We start from the raw sequence: 25,112 nt of genomic DNA, 5'->3' as shown, positions 1-25,112 counted from the left end.
AGTCTATAAATGATTGATTTAAAAAGATTTCAACCTCCATAAGTTTGCTTAATTAACATATCCTTTGTTGAACAAAGTTGGGATCCCTAGAAATAGATTGGATCCCACCTGCAAAGAGAAGGATGAGTGGCACATAGCTCACCTAAGAAAATACCTGCAATTTACAACACACATTTAAACTGTAACCGAGCTATGATAGCAAAAGTAAGTGAGAAACACAAATTAAATAACTAAGTAAAACCATAGAAGAAAAGGAAAACATGAAGAAAACGGTCAAAAGACCAAAACACGGTTACAACGTCTCAAACCACCTCTATCTCTGATCAAATCCTCATAAAATTACAACTCTTGCGACTCAATTTTTATTTGCTCTTCACATTCTTTTAATTACCCTCTAATGAATATATATTATTCAAAATACAAATATGAGACCTTAATATATGCAGTAACTACCAAGATAATAGGAAAATTACAATTTTAGAAAGCAATACTCCCTTTGACTTGCATTCCTTTTTATTTAATTTGTCTCATTGATTTTGCGCTCTTTTTATTTTGTAATTGTACCGCTTTCATTCTTTTAATCTCTCATTCACAAACTTATACTTTATCTTCATCTTAACTACTTATGTCTGTCCATTATTTATTTTTGTCTTCATTTAATTTTTTTTCCACTTAATTTCAACCATTTTACATTATATATAAAATAAGAGACATAAAATGTAATTGTTATTAATATTAATAAAAGGGTAAAAGTGTTGATATCAACAATGACTATTATATTCACCAATGATTCCATCGAGTCTAATACTAGTAACTAATAATGATATCAAATAGTAATTTACAATAAATTTGATTATTTAAGAGTAAAAGTAGTAGTGATTTTAACGTAGAAAAATCAAAGTAGGAGGTTTGGCATATTCTCTCTCAACAAGGCAACAAGTGGTTGCATGTGACAAAACCATGATAAGTAAGACTAACATAGATTTCAGCGTTTTATTCAAACTTCCTTTCATCCCCCGCCCACTCTCCAATGCATCCGTTATTACTCATTTACTACATCTTTCTTCCTCCTATCAAAATTATCATCATTTTTTTTTTATTTTTGTCATAAAAAATTGATATTCACAATTTTTGTCATAAAATCCATATATGTTCGTTTAGTGGTTGCCAACATTTACTTTTATTTTTATCATAAAAATTGATGTTCACAACTTTTATGGATGATTTATTCTCTTTATATTTTTGTTTATATGAGTTCTCTAATATATTTCCAAAAAAAAATATTATAAGATAAAACTTATTTGAAAAAAATCTCAATTTTCAAAAATTTTGAATCGGAGTGGTTGAAGATTTTACGTTTCACTCTAGTGAGTGATGATGAGGATTTGATTGTACGACCAATATGAAGGATTAATTTTATTTTTCTAAATGTATGAATTTCAGCCTAGACCCTCATTTTCATACATTTCTTCAATCGATCAATTTAATATTATAATTGATCACTTTAAAACTATTAAAAATAATAATAATAAAGATTATAATCGATAAATTTAAAATTATAAATAATCATTTTAAGTTGATAAGTAATTATTTTAAAATTATAAGATCTTCTTATATGCCAATTTATGAATTAAATTTCCTTCCTCTTAGTTATTTCTTTTTCAAAACTTAAATCGCAGGAAAGTTGATGTATAAAAACTACTATATATCCATAAACCAACAAAAACTACCCATTTCAATCATTTTTTGGTTTTTCACCCTCCTTTCTCCTTCTTTTTTTTTTTTTTTTTTCTCAATTTTCAAACAGTCTTCCATTGTAATAATCAATACCCACCTACATACTTGTAAGTCTTGAATACTCTTTACTAGTATTTATCAGATCTATCATCATTTACTTACCCTTTTTTTCATTTTTCTGCATCTACAAACCCCACTTTTGCTATTATCGATGAACAAACACTTAAAAATTGAATAATTACTTCCCCTTTAAACCATCCATAAATTCATCATCAATCTCATTTTACATTTTTTCATCAATCTCTATCTATTCCCCTGTTCTTGATTCATTTGTTTGGTTCATTAATTATTTCGTTTTTCCATTTTGAATTGAACAGAGTTGATTCATCGATTGTGTTTGCTTTTTACAATATCTTCCAATAAGTTTTAATCTTTTGGGTTCGATTAGCATGCAAGATTTCAATTTCTGGGAAAAATGACAACTTTACAGAAACAAGAAATTAATGAAGATTCTTCTTCTAAACCTAAAGAACGCCGTATTGTTACTTGGACTCAAGAGGTTTTTCTTTTTTTTTTTTTTTTTTTTTCCTATTCTAATCTTTTTTTTTTATTATTTTAAATCGATTATATGAGCGGATATACGGGCTATGATCATAATGATGAATACATTTAAATCCCCGTATATTTTGATTGATTGTCGTATTGATAGTATGATTTGAACTAGTAAAATGATGATCGAATCCGGATTAAAGTTTTGATTTTTTTGTATGGATTATTGATAAATACTTTCTCTAATTTTTAATAAAGGAATATATAATTTAATATTTAATATTTTTAATTTTATATAATACAAAATTTTAAAATATTAATATTTATATTATGAAAATATACAATTAAAAATAATCTTATTGGACTATGTTTAACTATAAACATAAAAAAATGTTATATGTGAAATAAGATTAATTTATAAATAGTAGTTAGAGTGACAAGTATTAGAGATCAATAGTTTGATCAGAAGTAGGTCAGCAACAACAATTAGAGATCAAAGGTAGTAATATAAGTTTAATCAACAATCTATGCTAATAATGATAATTTGTGGATTTGATTATCAGGAGGATGATATATTAAGGGAGCAAATAAGCATACATGGGACTGAAAAGTAAGATTTTTTTTTAAAAAATCTTAATCTTAATATCTTCTATTTGAGTGTTTAATTTTGTATTAATTAATTATTAATGGGTTTGTTGAAATTAATTAAGGGTTTTTAATATTTTTGGGGTCTCCTTGTTTTCTGGTTGACAGTTGGACGATAATTGCATCAAAATTTAAGGATAAAACAACAAGACAATGTAGAAGAAGGTAAGTTTATTACTGATTTTTGTACATGTGCTAAAAAGTTTAATTGGTCCCTTAAAAATTTATCTTTTTAAAATAAGATATCTATAAGGAATTTATTCTCTTATGATTTTTTATGTTTTTTAAAAACTCCTTTTTTTTCTCTTTTTCAGATGGTACACATATCTTAATTCTGATTTCAAAAAGGGAGGTTGGTCACCGGAAGAAGATATGTTGTTATGTGAGGTAATTCATTTTAAGTTTGTTCAAAATTTCTAACGGCTCGTTTAGTTAATGAAACTAGTTTTAATGTGTTAAATCATTCTCATGGTTGTACATTCACCTTCAAATATATTTTTTTCCTTGTAATTTATCATTACCGTTTAATATACTTTTTTAAGTAGTATTGATATTGATTGGATCATAAACCTTATTAAGTACTTCGTTGTTTAATACTTTTTCCAGTTAAATTACATTAAATTTTTTTTATAATATCCATCGTTTAATACCAATAAGTTAATAATTAAACAGGTCGTAAATGTTTTTGACATTGAAATTTGAAGAGGAATTTTGAAAAATTGATTGAAGTCATGATAAAAAAAATATTTATTTTTTATGGAATTATGTTGAGGAATTTAATGGCTTAAATTGAACTAAAAATTGGATTGCATTTTGCAGGCCCAAAAGATATTTGGTAATAGATGGACTGAAATAGCCAAGGTGGTTTCTGGAAGGTAAGTCATGTTGATCATATCATTTAAAGATTATTCCTTCGGTCTCTTTAAATTTGTTACACAAAAACATCTGAAAAATACTTTCACTTCGATTTGCATTATGTACCAAATTCAACGGGATGTATATCCCTTTATCCCTTTTTTTTTTGGGATACTTTTTGTTATTTTTGTATTTAAATTGTAATGGTGTATTTTTTTATTTTCTTTTTTGCAGAACGGATAATGCAGTGAAGAACAGATTTTCTACCTTGTGCAAAAAGAAAGCAAAACGAGAAGCATTGGCTAAGGAGAACACCAAGGGGTTTATCAATGTGAATAACAAAAGGATTTTGATTGATAATAATGGGTTTCATTCCCAATCAATGATGAAAATTGCATCACCTCTTAAAAAGTTAAGGTATTATACAATTAAGAAAAACATTATTAATTTCCTAAATCATTTATATTCCCTTTTGACACTTGTTCTAGATGATGGTAATCAAAATGAGTTTTAGTGTTACTTTTCATAAAACATGATATTATTTTACAATCATAAAACCCTCAACTTGAAACGTGCGTTTCTTTACAGATTTTCATTGCTACTTAATACCACTTAATTAAGTGTAAATTAATGTGAATAAATTTTGCGAAGAGTAGATAGATGATTTCGAAGATTAACATAATATTCTCCTATAAGAAGTTAGTATTCCGTCCTTTTAAATTTGCTATATTATCGATTCAAAAATAAGAGACTTAGGATGTAGTCTAGTACTTTACAGGGACAGAAGGAATACTTGTTGGGATGATTTATCTTACATCAATATGTACAGTTTATATCTCCATGCCCATATGGTTCTGGGACAGTGTCTCCTTGACTTAAGCAGTGTGTGCACCTCGTGTTTTCCCGATAATATGTTGACATCCACAAAAAGTCCGACATAACTTAAAAATTTTACTTGCTATGGAGAGCTTTACATTTTACATTACTAATAGTTGTTATTACAACAGAAGAGCACATATACCAAATCCTGCAGAAAATTTCAACTCTGGGAATATTTTGCTGGAAAGATGTGGAATGTCAAAGCAGCATCCAAGACCGCCGTTTGCGGTCTTGGCTCAAAATGCCCGAAATGCTGACAATAATTCAATAGTTTCCTCAGTTAAGGACACTTTGATTAATGGTAATGACACTGACAGCTTTATTTAGAGAACCAATTTGTCAAAATTTTGCTGTTAACTTTTGAATCTAAGCATGTTGAACTTGACTTAAATGGTGATGGCAGTCATTTTCTGTAATTATCCTTTATACTTATTTACTTCGGGTGATTCTAAACATGTATAAGGTTATCAATTGTACTGGGTTTCAATATTAGTTGATATTAGTTTATACTGTTTTTGCTTTAGTTAGACCCAAAATGTCAGAATAATGTAAAATAAATGGGACTTTTTATTGTGTATTTTTAATCTGCCGGTTTGAATTAGAAATAAGTAGACTAAATAAAACATTAATTACAGGTGATGAGAAATTGGAAGGGGCATGTTTTAGAAAGGATGATCCAAAGGTAGCAGCTTTGATGCAACAAGCAGAGCTTCTTAGCTCACTTGCAGTGAAAGTAAACATGGATAACTCAGAACAAAGTTTTGAGAATGCTTGGAAAGTGAGTAGTTTTCCTCACTCAAATCCTCTTGTACTTTCAACGGTTGTGTGATAGTGTATAACATTTTATGGGGTTTATTTGCCATCAACTTAAGCTTTTAGTTGAATTTTTTTTATATTAGAAATAAACATGAGAAGAGATCACAAATTTAAATCTTATCTACCTCTCATTTAAAGTAAAAAATCAGTCCAAGGTATAAAGATCATTTGTCTTGCATCCACGTTTTTTACCTCTGGCTCTTGTGTGGGGGTCATGAATAGTATATATAATGTATTATCAAGGCCAACTCAATCAAAAAATTAAGTTGATTTTTGCAACCCTAAAACCCAAGGTTATGTTTTATATTCTTGTCACGTTCCCTTACACGAGAGCCCTTTGGGCTAGAAACGTGGATGCAGCTTTATCCCTCTCATAGTTAAAAAAAGGGGATGTGATATAAGCACTTGACCTTTTTGTCAAGGAATAAACCCAACCAAAAGCTTAAGATGATGGTTGAAGCCCCATTATTTGTTATATACTCACATATCCTTAGTTTATAACAATTAACACATTGATGAAAGCGCGCTATGCAGGTTCTTCAAAATTTCTTTGGAAGAAGCAAAGATAATGAAGACCTCAGATATAAAATATCGGATTTTGACTTGCAGCTTGATGATCTTAAAGATTTCATGGATAATTTGAGATGTAGCAATGAGGAGAGTCAACCATCTCAGAGGTAACAAGGCTAAACTTGAATTTTGAACCCAAATGGAATAACTGAACATGGGTTGTGATATGAAAATCTTGAAATCTACAGGCAACCTGATCTGTACGAGTCACCGAGTAGCTCTGAATACAGTACTGGATCAACTAACTTGTCTGCTTGCGATCAAGGAGAGCATTCTCAGGCCGAGATGTCTACATTACACGAGGAACTCGGAGTTACCTCACAGTCGGTGCAGACGGCTGATAACGGTTGTGTTGACATAACAGAAGACAAGCTTCTCCCCTGTGGAACAACAGATCAAGGTATATAAGTTTATCTTACAGGGAAGCCAACCAAATGTCTTGTGATGTTTGATACTCTTTTGTCCCTTTGAATTTGCTAAATTACATAAATCGAAAACAGAGCTTTTTGGATATAGTATAGGAAACTCAAGAGACAGTGAGAGTACTAATTAATTGTCTTTCCTACAAGTGTATGTGCTAATTTATGTTAATTGAACTCGGGCACTGATGTCAGATACTGGTAGGTGTTTAAGTGTCAGATACGTGTAAATATTCAATTTTACGCCTAAATTGAAGTATCTAAGTGCCATACCAATGTCCGAGTATTAAGGATTAGACACAGGTATGTGAAGCAAAATGAAGAGTTCGAGTAACATAGGTGCTAATCAATATTATTAACCTAAACCCTTCAAAAATTCCACCTTTGTTTAACCTGAATCATCTTAGATTAGTTTTTTTTATTGTTAGATAAAAATTTAGGCTTTAGCATCGTTGTAGCTTTGATTAATTTTTCCTATGATAATTCTACTGAAAATGATAATGTGGGATGGTTTTGGCTTGTTGACTGCAGACTTTAGCTCCCCAATTCAAGTAACGCCTTTATTCAGATCACTGGCGTCTGCAATACCAAGCCCCCAGTTTTCAGAAAGTGTAAGCTATATCTTCGTTTTCCCTTTATATTCAAACATCAAGTTTCGTTCGTTTTCATGGGTGATACTGATACCACGACGCAAAATAAACATTCTGCTCTATGCATATGAAGGCTTACTAGGAATATGTTCATACAAATATGATGATGATGATCAAATGAATCCAATTTGAGCTGATAAAAGCAACCCGAAAATATGAATTGATTATCTCTTAAAAGTAATCCACCCTATAGATGAACTCATAAATCATAATTTTTTAAGTGTGTTTGGTGTTGGGCATCTTCCAACGGTTCTGGAACTCCGAATAATGTAAAGATTGTGTTGCGGGATCATATTGAGGATACAAATTCGGAGTAAATTTTGAGATAATCTAAAAGTGGAATGAATATAGGACGATGGTTTAAAGTTCGGATTATTCATAGTAACTTTTCAGTAGAGAATCATTATTATTCTTAGAGGAAGATGCTAGAAAATAATAATGCAATTCTTTGTGGATAGGTGACCTTCATCCCCACATCCTTTCTCTCATTTTGACCCCTTTCTCCGATGAGTGTATATCTGAACTCTTACGCGTACGAGTCTAAACTCAGACGCATGATATGTTTGGATAAGTGTGGATGCTATCACACAAGTAGCAGATAAGATCCTCCTAATAAATAGGCATCAAAGACTTAATTTCGAAATTTGACATTTGTAATTTTCTTTTGTCAAAGATCGAGGCGATAAATTTTCTTGTTCCAATTTTATTGCATTTGAATCCATAAAAGGGGATGAATAAAGGAAGATTAAGAACTAAGATAAACAAGTTATACCATAAAGCTCGGTTTAAGTACCCATCAGTTTATTCTGTTATATGGTCAAATTGATGCAACCCTTCACAGAAACTGACATCTATTCTATTGAAATTGCTACATTTTACATATGAATGTGAGAGCTATTGAGTTATAACGTAGCAATCTCACTGGGACAAAAGAGTATTTACTTGTACTTACTAAAAACGATACAAACTAACCACTTATCCTCTATCGATTTGCAGGAGAGGCATTTTCTTCTGAAAACACTCGGCATTGAGTCTCCAGCTCAAAACACAATCACGAATCCTTTGGAACCACCACCGTGCAGAAAAGCACTTCTGCAAGGCCTTTGAACAACAATTTTACCCTGATCCCTTCTTACAGTTAACTATCATATCATCCTTAATACTACTGTTGGAAGTTATGATATATCAAACTTTTTCGCGGTTTTGTTCAGCACTGCAGCCACATAGGCCCAAGTTTTTTTGAGAGGCTTTTTACGATCTGCATCCCCAAGATCCTACATTCCAGAATGCCGTCCTGTGCCTTACAGAAACGCAACATTCTGTTCTCTGTCAGATCAACTATACACGGTCTGCATCCCTACACTCTTTGTTTACTGTTTTGTTATCACCCTCAGGTTGCCTAAAGCTTATCCTTATGGGAATTAATTTGTGTATGAAGTGTGTCATTCTTTTGTTTTTATGGGGTTTCGAGTTTAAGGTAATTCGTAATCCCAGCCAGTTTTATGGCATTTATTAGTTTTTTTGTACAGCAACCTGCAAACACATAACCTTAGTTTATGGTAGTGTATAATCATTCATACTTGGGAATCTCGTCGATCCCAAATAGATAAAAGTAAAAAGAAAGAAGAGTTATAGAGGATTCTACCAATGGATTGGTTAAATCCTCTTTGGGTTTTCTTTTCTACTGTCTTGGTGAGCAGATAGTATAGAATAAGCTTTGTTCAAGCTTTCCAATTTCCTCAAAAAAGATGTATTGTATTACTCAAGATGACTTGAGTTGTAAAAGAAAAAAAAATGGATTATGATTTGTGTGCAAACATGGATTTTCCTGCGGTGTTTTCTTCTACCCCCCTCCCCCTCCCCCTCCCCCTCCCCCCTCCCTTTTCTTTTTATTTTTGGTGGAAATCTGTGATTATATTAAGTCAAGATGACCCGGAGGCTTGGGGCTAAAGGTTCCATATAAATTTTCTCCTGGTTAACCGTATCCATACTATCAACCAAGTGGACTACGGTATTATCTTTTCTACTTTGTTATAACTTGTAATAATCCAAAATCAAATGCAGCGTATTAAGATTTTCTTCTATTCCAACTGCTAAATATCCAATAGCTACAGGTACCCACAATTAATAACTACTTAGCCGCTTTGTCGAACAAGCCCATTTTATTGAAAAAGGTTTTTGTTTAAAGATGTAATAATACTGTGTTTGGAATGAGAGAAATGAAGGGAAAGAAAGGGAGGGAGGGATATGAAAGAATAGAGAATTTTTGTTTGGATAACAAAATAAGAGGGCTTTAGAGGGAAATTTGGACAAATTTTGTTAAGAATATAATCTCTTCTAAAGTGAAAAGATTTGACGAAAAATACTTATTTTTCCTTCCTTTTCCCTTCACTCTCCTTGTAAACAAACAAGTTGAATTCTTGCTCGTGACCCCTCCCCTTACTTTTCCTTCCTTTCTTTTTTCTTCCCTTCCCTTCCTTTCTTTTCTATCCTATTGTGTTATCCAAACATAGTGTAAAGGAAGAATGTTACAAAATATTTGTGACCAAGTTGAAGAGACAAAAAGTAAGATAACAAAGAGTAACTGAAGAATGTAGCACTTACTAACAATGTTGCGGAGAGATCTGGTTGAATGCTGCTGTTTTGTTGCTTTTACTTGGCTATATATCTTTGTTTCTGCAACTGCTTGAATCTGGAAGGTTATAATTGAGGGAAAGAAGAAGACGAAGGTGGAGAAGATCTGTTAATTTATGTATGGAAGATCAAAGTTCAAAAAATAGTGGAGACAAATGATCATAATTCATAACTAGTAATCCATAAAGCTTAAGGAGTAAGATCTAAGGGAGGTTAAAAGATGGAGGGAAGACTATACAAAATAAAGTGTACTTCTTGGATGTGACATTTCTCCCTCCAACCTAACTGAAATTGAAAAAAGTTGCATTAATGAACATTTTCTTGTTTTGACCTTTGCTTTTGCTTAAAAGGATAGATTCTTGAGGACCAAATTGGTAACTAAAATTGGTAACTTTAGTTGTTTGTTATCACGTTTGGTTATCAGTAATAAATGCTGAATAGAAATATAATTTTAATAGAGATATCTATTATAAAATTTATGGTAGTGTAAGTTTTACCTTGACATAACCCATTGTTTAAACTTGCCCGTTCTAATTTATAGTACGTGTAATATAAAGGCCAAGTAAATATCACAAAATTAAAGTGAAGTTTAATAGTCAACATACTTTTATAAAGCTAGTTAAAACAGTCGGTCAGGATTGTTGGTCGAATCAAGAGTTCAAAACTAGCAAAATTGTGAATCATCAAAGTCATTCACATTTCACAGTAGGATTAATATTTAAATCTCTATAGATGTTACTAACTTGTAAAAATTAGAATAGTGCAAGCAAATATCATGGCAAAACTTCAATGATTGGAGGATTCTGAACTTTACTCTAGTTACATTTCTTCTATATATCCTCCAGACACCTGAACTGAATCTATTACAAAAGTGTATACTAATTAGTTCAATAGGTCGAATAATAACATGAGATTAAGCACAAATCGATGATTTTAGTTCACTAATTATGGCTTTTTTCAAGTTGCTTTCCGCTTCTTTTGCAGTCTTTGCAACTTCTGCCATTTGAGGTAAATCTGGTAGGACAAGCCAGAGAAGACCATGATAACGCTGCTCCATTGAATTGTTGACAGAGGATTGCCGCTCAGTAGAGAAGAGATAACAATGCTTACAAACTTGCGTGTGGTGGTGATAGTCGTGTTAGTAAGAGAACCAAATCGGCTGATTGTCAGAAAAATGAAATTTTGACCTACTGCACCACATAAGCAGTAGAAAAGAATATCCCATCCGGCCTCTGGGTGTTGCTGGCAGAATCGAATGGCCTCATAACCACTGGCTTGGGGCCAACCAAACATATACACCAAATTGTAAATGGTGCCCCAGAGATTCATTCCCAGCATTATATTCCATGCACTGGTTTTCGGGTACCTAAAAAAGTGTAGAACGGTATAAGTCCCCGACAATCAAATTTGCAAATCCATATTGAATATCATCACTCATCAGTCATCAGCCATGCCCTTATTTGTTGTCAGATTGGAAAGGACGGAATGCTACTAAAATGTAATGCAAGGCTGCATTCTCAGCACTTCATCAAAAACTTTTGCACATCATACGCCATCTCCACCAACGCCAACACCAGTCACCAAATAAATGGAAAAATACACACATGACGTGAGAATATACTACTCTGGAGACAGAAATATAGGCTTATGACTTCTGACTTATGAGTATATTATTTAGACAGCAAGATGTATCCTAATATCAAAATTTTGGTCAAACAATAATGGATTTATGTAATGATACCAGAAATGTAGGTTCACCAATAGTCCAGTACCATCATTACACTCTGCTAATTATTCTTTCTTAAATAGGGTCGTGTTTTGGTGTAATAGTTCAAGTGACAGTAGTTTAGTGTGGCTAAAACACTGCTATATAGGAAATGTCATTGTTAAATAAAATTTCAGTTTAATTTGTATTTATCGGTGCAAATATTTATTTTCAAAACGTTACGACCTGGAGCATTCCAAAATCAAAAGTATACATTTTTTCAACAAAATATATTTCAATAGCTACCATAATTTCTACTTTTATGGAACATTATTAATTTATACAGTAATTCGATAGCTAAATATCTGACAGCTACCCACAATTACATCAACCCATAGCTATATCTACTTAAACGGTTAACACCTAGCTATTTTGCGTGGAAGAGGCTCTAGAGTTGATCTTATCTCAGTTGAACTGCTCTTTGGTTCCTTTATACAGTTCTCACTTCTCAGCCCACTTCTAGTATATCAACTAATTTAGACAAAGTAAGAGTATCCAAAGCAAGAGGAAAAAATATTGAAAAAGTATGCAGTAGTGCACATGAAGAGTTTAGATGATCAAACTTTTCTCCTAAGAGGCAGGATCATCTAAACTAGTGTTTTTCCTAGGTTTTAGAGCTTGTGTATTGTTTGGTGACTTGTGGTTCTCTGTACTCATTAATATATTTTGGTAATTATTTAGCCCAAATGCAAAGCGGCTCCCGCCTAGTTCGGGATTGAAAGGTCGAAAATCACAATCTTACCCTTGTAATAACAAAGGTTAAAGACGTAATTCTAGATTTAACTCTTGCTTGTAAACATCATAATCACATGGATTGGTCAATGTAATTATTATCATGCAAGGCTACTTGACCAAGACACCAAGTTACCCGAATGATCTTATTTCCTAAAAATTACATCATTGAAGCCCTTTGACATAGAAGATGATAGTTACTGTTTTCCAGACGAGTTAACTACATACGAAGTTTGTAAAAGTTGAGATAATGCACTCCGACATCACCATAAAACAGATACGAGAACATCTTAACTGACAGCATATGCAAGATATTAATACCAATTCACTGTAAAGCATGCAGCATTCAAACTTGCATACAGATGCACTAGCATACTAAAGGGGAGAATATTGCAGAATTACCTTGCTGTAATTGAATCCTGTGTAGCATTGGTAAACCCGTCAAAAGCAAGGTTCAAGAAACAAAGCCCATATCCAAGAGGTGCATTAGGACTTGCCAGCTTATTAATGGTCTTTGCACTCGTCTATTGAGCAAAATTCCAGGTTAGAATTTATCAAATTTTAAAAATGTATCATAAAAATTAATAATATTTGCACAAACCCACCAAGAAGACCAAATTCAATAGAGAGAGATATGATATTGACAACAATTAGAAGTTTGGTGTAATTCTCACCTTAGAGAGTGCAAAAATCGACACACCTCCAGCAACAAGAAGTGTGCACAAATATTCCGAGAATGAGTATCTGATGCCATATACCAGAGTTCCCATAAGCATCACTGTAAATTTAAAAGTAGAAAACAATTAACATGTGATTTCAGAATCAACATTGCCAAATAAAAGATATTCATAAAAAAGTGCACAAGAATTGGGAAAGCTTGAAATCATCATTTCAATGATCAGGTTTCTAGGCCATGTTTAAAAACATCCTTCCACAACCCCTTCCCCTTCCCAGTTTGCACACAAGAGAGCGACCACAAGAGGACAAAAAGTAGGTATATGAAGAGTAGCTGCTGAGTATAAAACATCCAGCAATGCACGAAATAGTTACAGCCTACAGGCTGTAATCTCTTAATGAAATATCTTTAGATTAGCTAACACCACAAAGAGTAAGGATGATAGATTCCTTAACACCTTGTTTGGACAAAAGGAATTGGAGGAAGTGAAGGAGAGTGATTTGAAAGGAATTTAGTTTGCTTTGTTTGGATACCATTTTGGAGACGAGGGATTTGAAGGGATTAACTCCCTTCGTTTTGTAATATGCAAATCTATCCAAATGTAGAAAGACTTGGGGGTTGCTTAGATTGAAGAAAATATTTAAGGAGAGAAAAAAGTCAAATTAATATAACAAAGGTAATTAAAGATACAAATGAAGTTATTAAAATAATTGTGATAGAGGAAGAATGAGATAATTAAAAAAAGATGAATAAAAAAAGGTTGATTTCCCACATTTGGAGTTAAAGAATTTCACCACCCTCCCCTAGGGTAAATTTATACCCGAAAATTAAGGAACTAATTATTATTTTCTCCATTTTTCATTACTTTTTGATTAATTCTTCCACCTCTATTACAATCAAATTCTTTTAATCATCCATCCAACTAACTTTGTTTTGCTAGTTTGACTTTTATTTACCCCGTAGATATTTGCCCCCAATTCAAGCGACCCCTTACTAAGAAAATTTCCCTACCTTCCCTTCCTTCCATAGAAGAGGGGCAAGTGAAGAATAAGGTGTTGTCCTCTTAAATCTTATTCATTTTGAACAAAATTTGTACAAAATGCAAAGAAATTATCTCCTCTCATTCATTCCCCTCCCCTCACTTTTAATACCCAAATGACGGAAATATTATCCCTCCATTTTTCTCCTCTTCCTCTCCCTCTATTTCCTCCCATCCAAATATACCATAACTCTAAACAAAATTATGACACTATGTTCTCATCACATTCCACAAAGCTCATTCACACAACTTGTTTGATACCAAAATCTTTCTATCAAAGTAAACTAATTTTCACATTCCAAAATCAACTAAACGCAAGGAAGAAGTTGTGAATCAAACCTGGGATCATTTTCGACGATTTTGCAAGGACCTACAAGAATCAAGTCCATAAAACAAATAAAACTTAACCATCATTACACTTAGACAACACAAACAATAAATGAAAATGTAAAGATCGTTGCTTAAAGGAACAAATTAGCTCATACCTGAGCAGGGTAACTAATATACTTTAAAGCTTGAATCCCCATAGCTGGACCAATAGTATTAGTAATACCCGCACTCCAATAACTCCACCATGGAGCTCCTCCTCCCTTGTTTCCTCTCGACCAAACATTAATCACTGCCAATCGATTTCCATGACAATCGCAAACAAATTCACAATCAGAATATTGCTGCATTACCCAGTTAAAAATTATATCAAATCATTGTAGAATTGGTCGCTTACTGATCAAAGACCAAATCAAGCAGACAACATTTTGGGCTAAATTCAAAAAAGCTAGATGTTCAAATCTCTTCTTGTCTTCTCCAAATCTCTTCGTCGACCTACAACATTTCAATTTGAATGAAAATCGAAATTTAGCAAAAGACCCATTAAAATTAAATTAAAAATATGAATACCCACAACAAAAAACGACTGATTAATTAATTTTGGCTTACAGATTTTCTTGAAGAACACCTTGAGATATGTAAGCAACCCAAATACCGGCAACACAGAAGCTTAACAAAAGCACACGGCCAAGTCCCGACGCATGAGCTTCCATTTCCGGCGCTTCTTTTTTCTCCGGTGAATCAAGTGTCAAAATTTTTGCGACGATGAATGCGGATCAAATAAATTCGATTAAAATATGGAAAAATTTGCTTATATTTATTTACTCGTTTGAATTGTGAAGTGAAATTTGGTGTATTGATTGTGTGTGAATAAAGGGAGAAAAAAACAGAAATAGAAAAAAAAGACAAAAATGTGAATTTCATATATTTGTCCACGCTGACGTAAAAGTAATACGTGGCAAGTTATGATTGGCAGAGTGTAAAAAAGGATGTAATTCTATTGGTTAGTTGAACGTAGAGCGTAGGGAAGGAAGTTCAAGAAAGATATCGAAGTGTGTGGGTCATATGTATGGCCCACTCTTGAGGTGTGATTTAAGACATGGATTTTTTGGTGTGTTCTAAATTGTACTACATCCGTTTTCATTATTTAGAGCCCAAATTATATGATTAAATACTAATGAACCTTTTTATGGACTTTTGTAAGAACATAAACATTGGTAACCATTTTGATCATGAAATGATTTTTTTGAAATGAAAAAAATAATTAGTCCACAAAAAAAATTATTTTATGGATAAATGGTTATCTCAAATCACGTGAAAGAGAATAGTCTACGAGATTCTTAATCCACATAAAACACTTCTATGGTTTCTTAATCTGAAGCTAGTTGCGGTTTGTCTTGTTTGGCTTCGAACCTTGGGTTGCTTATGTTAGCTTTTTTTTGGCTACGTTTGCTTGGATGAGTAGGACGTTGAATATATTGAGTCAGCTTTGTTGGCAGTGAAAGAGATGTCAAAACGAGTAACGCTAAGTTATTAAAGACTTTCAAATATGGTTAAGGTGTGATATTCAGTGGCATTCTCTGAGAGTTTATCATGAATGCTTGGTGGCGGTTGATTTGAAAAACGGGTGGCAAGAGGTTTAGAGTCTTCCATATTGGCTTTGGTTAGTAGGTCATAGATATAGCAATTTTTACTTAGAAAGATACCCTTAAGATGAAAGTTAATTTCGACACTGACTAAGTAGGTAAAAAGATAGATAATGGTCTCATCGTTTTAGAAAATGAACAATGACGAATCAGAGATGGCATTTCAAAAGTCCATATCAAGAAGATGTTGTTTGAGTTCGTTATACCATGCTTTTGGAGCTTGCTTAAGAATGTGCATAGTTTTTTTAAGTTTACAAATATATGAGGGTTTATGAGGATCAACAAACCAGGCGGTCGTATAGTATACACATTCTCCGCTTGAATTTTCTTTGTAGAAAGACATTATTGATATCCAATTGGCGCAATGATCTTTTAGTTAGGGTGGAAAGATAGGAGCGTCGTGGGTGATACTGTGGGCAAGAACTGTAGAAATAGAGATATCAAGGAATGCTGTGGGTGCTAAAAAAGTGGCTTCAGGAGCAGTGGAGTTGATTGTAGATGGGGATACCGCACAACATGAATATCTTTATTGATTCGTCCTTAGAATAAATTACTTTTCAATAGATATTTCTTTTTATACAAAACAAATCATTAGAAATTATTATTAAAAGTTGATTATCTTTGCAAAATTGAAAAATAGAAATAATATTTTTGTTAAAGTAGAAGTTTGAGTTTAGAAATATACAATGTAAAAATATGAGTGAATTTAAGCTCGCACTTCTTTCTCCTTTTAGTATTGCTTATGATGGCCTGAGCAAATAATGCAATGCCATGTAAGAAAAATAGACCAAGCAACATAACACGTAGGACGGTTATGTTTAAACGGCGAGAAAAGTTGATTATTTCATTTCATACAAATGAACAAATATGGATTATGGAGTACTTTAACTGCAAGTGTGTGGCCGTTGTGCGACTTTAAGGTCAATTCAATCATTTCGTTGAAAACTTGGGTCCAATTTTCTTGTATTCTTTTTCAACAATTTATAAAAATAGAACTATACTTCCTACTCTAATTTCTCCTATTTAAATTACTTGTATTATTAAAAATATTGCACTATTTAATTATCATTTTTAATTCATAATTATTTTTTAATTTATAAATTAAAACATAATCAAGTGAAATCTTGTTTGATTCGTCTCAGTGCAAAGATTATTAATATCAAAATTTTATATATGTTTATTATATATAATTAGAAATAATAAAAATTAAATTCGTCTCAGTATAAAGATTATTAATTACAAGTATTTTGTAATTAGAGATAATATTTTTTCATTTCTATCCAATTGTTGTTTGTTTACTTGTTGGTTTGTTGCTCACTAATAGGAGCACTAATGTCTTGCAAATTCAGGCTAGAGGCTCAAACAAAAAAACACTTATTTTATGAAATATTTTCTCCCTTAATTGGCTTACTATAAAGGTTACAAGTCGTAAAATCGAATTTCAATAAGCACTCCTAGAACACTATATAAAAATAACTTGAATAAAATATCTTTAAAAAATATTTCGCCCAAGAATCTAAAAGTTGTGTTCTAAATAATAAATAATGTAACAGTTTCAAAGGAGTTAAATAATAATAGGCAGTGAAATAATCTTACTATAAGACTGTTTTATTTAAATAATCTCTTTATAAGATCGTTTTATTTAAGAATTTGTGTAAATATTATCATCCCCTCGTCCCATGAATTATCATCATAATGTATTATCATCATTTTAGATGGTGAATATATTATTTTATTAAATAATAAAATTATTGGAGAAAAAGTGGATAACATAAGTATCAAAAAATATTTAAATAAAGTTATTGGAAAAAATATAGGGAGCAAAATTATTAGAAAAATATCTAATTAAAATTACTGGAAAATATGTGAGAACTATAAGCGACATAAAAATGTTAAAATGAAGTTAATAAAAAATATATGCAAATCATAAGCTTTAATAAAATATTAAGATAAAAAAAATAAAGTTAATCATATCTAAAATTTATAATATAAATTTAAACATTACGATAATATATAACAAATAAATTGACCCAAATAGCATATATGTATGAACCGGACAAAGCTAGTTTATTCTTAGTTTCAGGCCGGTGTTAAAAAAGTCAAAATTTGTTCATGTTTGTTTGACATTTGTATTTGTAAAGTAGAGTTTAGTGCTTTATTTTTCGAGTCAAAAAAAATTTATATTGGACGATGATTAAGATTTAAGAGTCAATCGATGATAGTATCATCATGGATGGATTAAATGGTAATTACAGTGTTACTAGCTTACTAATCCTACATATAGAAATAAGATATATTACATCTATTCTAAATTACTTGCAACATTAAATATATTGCACTATTTACTTATTATCTTTAATTTATAATTAATTTTTAATTTATAAGTAAAATTATAGTCAAGTGAGATTTTTTTTGATTCGTTCTAATGCAAAGATTATTAATTTTAAAATTTTATAATTTTTTATTATACATAATTATAGATATTAAAGATTAACTTAAAGCATTGGACTACGTAAAAAAAATTATAAGTATTACTGATAAATTTTTTTTTTTATACTTTATACTTCAACTCACATTAAGAATCATAATTGATGGGTATATAATAAAAATAAATATATTCGCATATGTTGCATTTATTCGTTTATTTTATCTTTTTAATTGTATGTTATGTAATTGTGATATTAAATTAATAGTCAATAATATGGAGTATTATTATAATTAATATTAATAAATGCTACTCAAAAAATTAAAATTAATCAATGAAGTCTCATTCATTGCTTTGCATTGACGGATTCTTTAAAATTACGTGGTAGGACTTCCTAATGGCAGGGGCAAATAATATGCCATGTAAGTTGAATAAAATTTCAAAGGAACGACCGTAAGTCCGTAACACGTACTAAAGACGGTAGGAGTGATTTAAAAATTATTTTTAAGTGCCACAAAAGTTGATATTGACACAAATATAAAATTAACAGCATGTGTGTGGCCGTGGTACGATTATAAAGTCAATCTTCATATGATAAACTTATTCGCTTTAAATGTTTCATTTTATTTTGTATATTTAATATTTTTTGTTTTTATTTCTTTTTATTTATTTTTTTTATAGTTTTCAAAATAATTTTTAAATTTTAATATCTTTAAATACGCATTGTAAAAAATTATAAAAATATGTTGAATATTTAGAGTATATAGACCTAGATTTATATATACTATATACTTAGTATAGTAGTAGGACTAAATAAATATATTATAAGTCCAATTAAATGCCTCAAAGAATTTGATGAATCATTACTTTGATTTATAAGTTTTGTTTGATGAATCATTACTTTGATTCGTATGCTTTGCTTGGTGAAACATTACTTTGGTTCATAAGCTTTGCTTGGTGAAACATTACTTTGATTCATAAGCTTTGCTTGGTGAAACACTTTCGTTTCAAAATGAAGTATTGTTTGATGCATAGCTCTATAAATAGAGGTTGCATGCCCAGGCACATTTCATTCCAATTTCATATCATTTATGATTTCTCTCTTAAAGAATACTCTCATTCTTGTTCTTCCTTTCATGAGATAATATTGCGAAAGTAATTCACTCTCAATATCATTAAAGTTCATAATTAGACTACAACACTTGTATTTACTATTGCAATTTTCTTATGTTAAGATTTTGTTGTGTAGATTGTATCTCATTGTGAATTCATTTTATCATCCCAAGCACCTTTTGTGGGAGAAATATCACAATAGGAAAGTGCATGAACGCCTTCTACTCATATCAAGTTTCCGAGCGACTACTCTGATTGTCGCAACCTTATTTTCATGGTGTCCATTTGGTGATTTACAAAGCAATGAATTCCATTGCCAACCACACAAGGGAAATACAAATCGGTTTGTTTATTTGTATTTGCATTATATTTCCAATAACCTATTGTGATAATTTTTCAAAGATACCAAGCGTTAAGGATCTCGTTAAAATTTTCATCAAGTTGGACAATTATTTCGGCATGAAGTTCTGATGATGGCAAATGATATATTTATTTTCATGGGTATCTTTAGTAAGAAGAAGTATTTTGGAAAACAAGTAACTTTTTCTTGAGATTTAATAATCATAAATTATATTTGATATTTTGTGTTTAAATTTGTGAAAAAGTTTTTATATACATTTAAATCTTCTTTTGGATGATCATATACATGTGTTCAAATTTTATTTTGAAGTAAAGCATGTGGGTAATAGTATTTTACAAAGATATGATCTAGAGAAGTAGGTATATGTTATTTTGATGATAAAAATTTATGATGGAAATCATAAAGTGTTATTTTTCTTAATAATTAATTAAGAAAAGAGAATAGAAATCTATTCATGTGATCATCATGGTTAATAGGGCAATGAAATTTTGTAGTATGGAATAAAAGTACTACAATGATAGGATTTATATATTTATATATAAATTAAAATTGCCAAGTAAACATTAAGTATGTGTTTTATCGGATATTGATTGATTAAAATATGATTATGTTCTATACTTGGTGGAATTAATTCTTCATGAGGCATGTTTAAAGAAAGTGATTAATTTTGTTTTATCATGTTGATAATTGATGTATGTCGTGTAGCATCAAAACTAAAGGTATGATAATTTTGTTTAGCATACTTTTTGATTAATCTCAGTTTATTGATTTGTAATTGTTTTAATTTATAATTAATTATGAAATAAAGTATCAATTTTATTGATTTAACCATTTTTGTGGTTAGTTATGGTAGTTATTTGTAAATAACTACTAAAAAGTAAATAATAAACTTATTGATTTTTGTCAAGTATCTCATGATGAGACGAAATCAAAGTGACATATTTTTTTTTATTACCCAAGTCAAGTCAATCTAGTTATATTATAACGAAGATTAAGGGGTTTAAATCTAAATTTAATACGGTTGGTCCATTATTATAATAATTACATTTTAATTATTATGTATAATTCAACAATGTTGAAATTATAAGTAAGTGGTTGTTTTTATCATTACTTATGAAAATAGTTATGAAATAAATGTTATTCTATATAAGAGAATAAATTAATTTGCATAGATTTTGCAAATTATGTTTTATGATGATTAAAATTCCATAATATTTTTAAATTAAATTATTATTACTAATTTGTAATATAATCATTTTTAACTTTTTTTTTTTTTTGCATTTTGTTGTTTTCACAAAGTCTTTATTTTGTTCAAACTTTTTAAAATTGTTTTCAAACTACTTTCAACGTCAAAATCACCATTCACCACCACCAATCTTTACATCAAAATTCTTGAGCACTTTGGGGCTTCATTTTCTTCATTTATAGTGGTAAAAAATACGCATATCATCAATTTATTCTTGAAGTTACTTTTAACTTACATTTGTACTCACAAATTTTTTAGTAAAAAATAATTGAATTAATTTTGAGAATATTACCTATATAGGATGGATTATTTTGAGTTCAACAATACTTAAGTTTATTTCAAATGTGGATTATTAATATTAAATTTGTGCCAGGTCCCAAACCCAAAACCCACGTGCATTCAAAGCCCATGCATTTCTTATTTTTGGATTTGCATTTTATTTAATTATCTGTTAATTAATATGTATAATTAAGTATGATTATTCCTCTTCGGTTAATTCTATAATCAAAACATACATAAATTATTAAATATGTTAGTGTGTGAGGAGTAAATACGTTCTTTTAATGTCATCTATAAATTATAATTTTCTTTTGATTTCAACTATATAATTCAATATAAATTTTCATTATTTATTATTAAATATCAATATTTTTCTAAAAAACAAATATGTAAAATGACTCAATTGCCCATAGTTAAACATATCGTTTTCTCAAAGATCTTGCAAACTTTTATTATTAATCTAACTTGGCAGAATTTAATAGGAGTAGGCAGCAGTTTTCTATTTTGTACAATGTTCAAAAGATTACAACTTTACAATACAATAAACTAATTTTTCAACTATATAATAATCTTTTCGGGACCAACTAAACTCCGTCCAGTTAACATCAAACATTTTTATTTTTAATTATTCATCAAATACAACTGAAAACTCCTAGTTTATATTTTATTTTTAATTTGTAAATAAAAAAATTTATTTATTAATGTTAATGTTTAATTATATTCCTAAATTGCACAGATTTATTAAAAGATAGAAGTATGTATTGTATTACTCTTTTCGTTTCCTAATATTCTTCCCGTTTTTAAGGTATATATAGATGATAATATATATTCATGTGAGATCTCGTTGGATTGATTTTGATATAAACTTTTTTACCATATATTTTATTAGAAATATAATGCAAATACAAATAAACAAATCCGATTTGTATTTCCTTTGTGTGGATGGTAAAAGAACTCCCTTGCTTTGTAAATCACCAAATGATCACCATGAAGATAAGGTTGTGACAATCAGAATAGTCGCTCGGAGACTTGATATGAGTAGAAGGTGTTCATTGTATTTACTATTGCAATTTTCTTGTGCTAGGATTTTGTTGTGTAGATTGTATCTCATTGTGAATTTCATTTTATCATCCCAAGCACCTTTTGTGAGAAAAATATCATAACAGAAAAGTGCAAGTGTTGTCACTCAATATTATCTTATTAAAGGAAGAACAAGAATAAGAGTATTCTTTAAAAGAGAAAATCATAAATGATATAAAATTGGGATGAAAATCCCAGGAAATGCAACCTCTATTTATAGAGCTATGCCTAATAATACCTCAGTTTGAAACAAGTGTTTCACCAAGCAAAGCTTATGAATCAAAGAAATATTTCACCAAGCAAACCTTATCAAACCTTACAAATCAAGGAATGATTCACCAAACAAAATTTATGAAACAAAGTAATGATTCATCAAATTCTTTACGTTAATGTCCCTACGTACGCATTAAATTAACGCCTAGTATAAAACACTTTACAAGCGATTGAACTAGAATAATGTCCCTACGAATTGAATCAACTAGCCCATCCAACCACTTGAAGGTTATATACACACAAAACCAATAGCACATTGTCATTTACCTTGACACATTATATAAGGTCGTGTCCATATCTATTTATAAGTTTATCATAATCGGATATGCCAATCTTGACTACTTGAAGCGGCCAAAACTTCAAACTTATATAGGTAGGTTCTCACTACGTAAAACATATCCCCGTGATAAGATACCACCAAGAGCTCTTCAACCCTTGGCCTTGAGAACTTAAGCGACTACCTTGTCATCACAGTCTAAAGCAACTATGGGTCATTCATCCTTGTTGCTTTCAAAGACTTTAAAGGACTTTACCACATTGAATTTAAGACACAATGCTACTTGTGTCTGAATTGGGACTTTCACTTAAATTTACATAAACAGATCTCAATTAATGCTTGTTCAATTGACACCTTACTTATGGTTAATAAACCAATTAGAACATACATAATCAAAAATTATGACCCCTTTAACAATAAATCCTTACAGTAGGCTATGCCTATGAGCAATTTGTCCTGATCTTATCGTTATACACTTAATTATAACTTCTACCCAAAATCGTTGCGCAATCTTATGAATTTCCACCAATGTTATTGGCTTTGGCAACAAGATTATCTCAAACATGAGATTTTTTAATTAATTTGCTTCATTCACTGCTTAAGCAAGCACTATGAATTTTGCGAACATAGGGGAATTTGCTATGCACGTTCGTTTCTTGGAAGCCCATAAAATGGCACCTCCCCCATAAACAAACACCCAACCACTAGTTGAAGAATTTTTCTATTCATTAGTGATCCAACTAGCATCAAAATAACCATCCAAAACAGGAGGTTCACCACTATAAGTTATACCATAATGCATGGTACTCTTTTACTCGTCATAACATACATCAAATGTCCAACAACCTAATGATGGTTGTCCTTGCAACGGGTGCATATGTATCGAAGGGACCGATACCCTGCTTTTGTCTAAAGATTTGTGCCACTAAACGGGCCTTGAACTTATCAATAGTTCATCAATCTTCATTTTCTAGATTGCATTACTAGAACTCAATGAGTCACTTTTCGCATTTTAATAAATATGCAACACTAAAAGCAATTTTATTCTAGTATATTTGACCAAAAAACATATTCATCAAATTTCTTAGTGCGCATTTTTTCTTAAAAATAACTTTTTATCAAACATCTCAAACAAGAGATAATTTAATCTCTAACATTCAATCACAAATAGAAATGACAATTCTTTATGATTCAATTCAAAATTGAATTTCATACATATAATTATGTATAACTTGAGAAAATTTCTTACATTATTACAAACTAGTAATAATAAATAAATTAAACATTATGGAATTTATTTGCCATAATATACATTTTATGCTTAAGGCATAAAATATATTATCATACCACTTGATAATTCACATGTCTTAAAGGACACAATTTTATAAGTAGATACTTATAAATAGTAATTACTTTATAGTCATTAAAATAAATTAACTTGTCACATATAATTTATGAATAAATTATACACCATGTATTTACTTATAGCCATACTATCAAAAAAGTAATGACAAATATCACGTTGAAACTAAAGATGGGTAGTATACATTATCATAGTACTATCTAAATAAATAGAATTTTAAAAATTATCCACGGTAAAATAAATAAATACTGCATAGGTAAAACATGATTTGATATTGACGTTAAATATAAACTCCTCGATAAATTTTCTATAATTTAGTTTAGTTTAATTCGAACTTTAAAAGATCATCCACTAATTCGGACTGTCGGTGATTATTCATGGAGACTGTAGATTGGCCTCACGGACCAACACAAGTCTTTCCAGCGCACTTTGGCCTCACTCGTGCACGTCCGGAAAAACTTCCAAGAAGGTCACTCATCTTAAGATTGCTTTCCACCAAGCACGCTTAGCTGTGAAGTTCTTAGCAAATGGACTCCTATGAAAAAAAATACACCTTATTGATAAGAATAGTCTATCAATTCATTTTCAAGCTAAAACTGAGGTATTACAATTTAACAAAGATCTCTAAACAAACACATGTTGAACATGAGTATGTGGACTTGCCAGCCTAATTCACACAGGTCAAGGAAGGCATATTTTATACAACCTTATCACCAATTTGACTACCAACAGAACAGACCAAACACTTTGCAAAGT

General features: G+C 30.6%; 2 protein-coding genes across 6 annotated transcripts; one reads left to right on the top strand and one right to left on the bottom strand.

The window, feature by feature from the left end:
* Positions 1–1,718: 1,718 nt before the first annotated feature.
* On the top strand, positions 1,719–10,364 carry LOC130809052 (transcription factor MYB124-like). 5 transcript variants are annotated; one of them, XM_057674660.1, is made up of 13 exons: positions 1,719–1,844; positions 2,115–2,296; positions 2,850–2,896; positions 3,040–3,096; positions 3,246–3,318; positions 3,751–3,806; positions 4,021–4,203; positions 4,794–4,966; positions 5,301–5,443; positions 6,004–6,158; positions 6,240–6,451; positions 7,002–7,081; positions 8,117–10,364. In XM_057674660.1, exons 2-13 carry the CDS (start codon positions 2,213–2,215, stop codon positions 8,225–8,227), a joined length of 1,374 nt encoding a protein of 457 aa, XP_057530643.1. In that variant the 5' UTR covers positions 1,719–1,844; positions 2,115–2,212; the 3' UTR covers positions 8,228–10,364. The 5 variants fall into 5 exon arrangements, with proteins under 5 accessions (XP_057530643.1, XP_057530647.1, XP_057530644.1 ...); XM_057674664.1 differs by having other exon boundaries at positions 1,720–1,844; positions 6,016–6,158; XM_057674661.1 differs by having other exon boundaries at positions 1,738–2,296; positions 6,016–6,158.
* Positions 10,365–10,512: 148 nt separating this feature from the next.
* Positions 10,513–15,170, bottom strand: LOC130809053 (UDP-galactose/UDP-glucose transporter 3-like). The gene is made up of 7 exons (XM_057674666.1): positions 14,903–15,170; positions 14,691–14,788; positions 14,452–14,585; positions 14,306–14,336; positions 12,926–13,029; positions 12,654–12,775; positions 10,513–11,120 (listed from the first exon to the last, which is right to left on the bottom strand). Exons 1-7 carry the CDS (start codon positions 15,004–15,006, stop codon positions 10,712–10,714), a joined length of 1,002 nt encoding a protein of 333 aa, XP_057530649.1. The 5' UTR covers positions 15,007–15,170; the 3' UTR covers positions 10,513–10,711.
* Positions 15,171–25,112: the final 9,942 nt, after the last annotated feature.

Source organism: Amaranthus tricolor, chromosome 3 (genome assembly GCF_026212465.1).
Source record: "Amaranthus tricolor cultivar Red isolate AtriRed21 chromosome 3, ASM2621246v1, whole genome shotgun sequence".
Lineage (NCBI taxonomy): Eukaryota > Viridiplantae > Streptophyta > Magnoliopsida > Caryophyllales > Amaranthaceae > Amaranthus > Amaranthus tricolor.
Note: the sequence above shows the minus strand (reverse complement) of the source record. Positions and strands in the feature narration are given on the sequence as shown.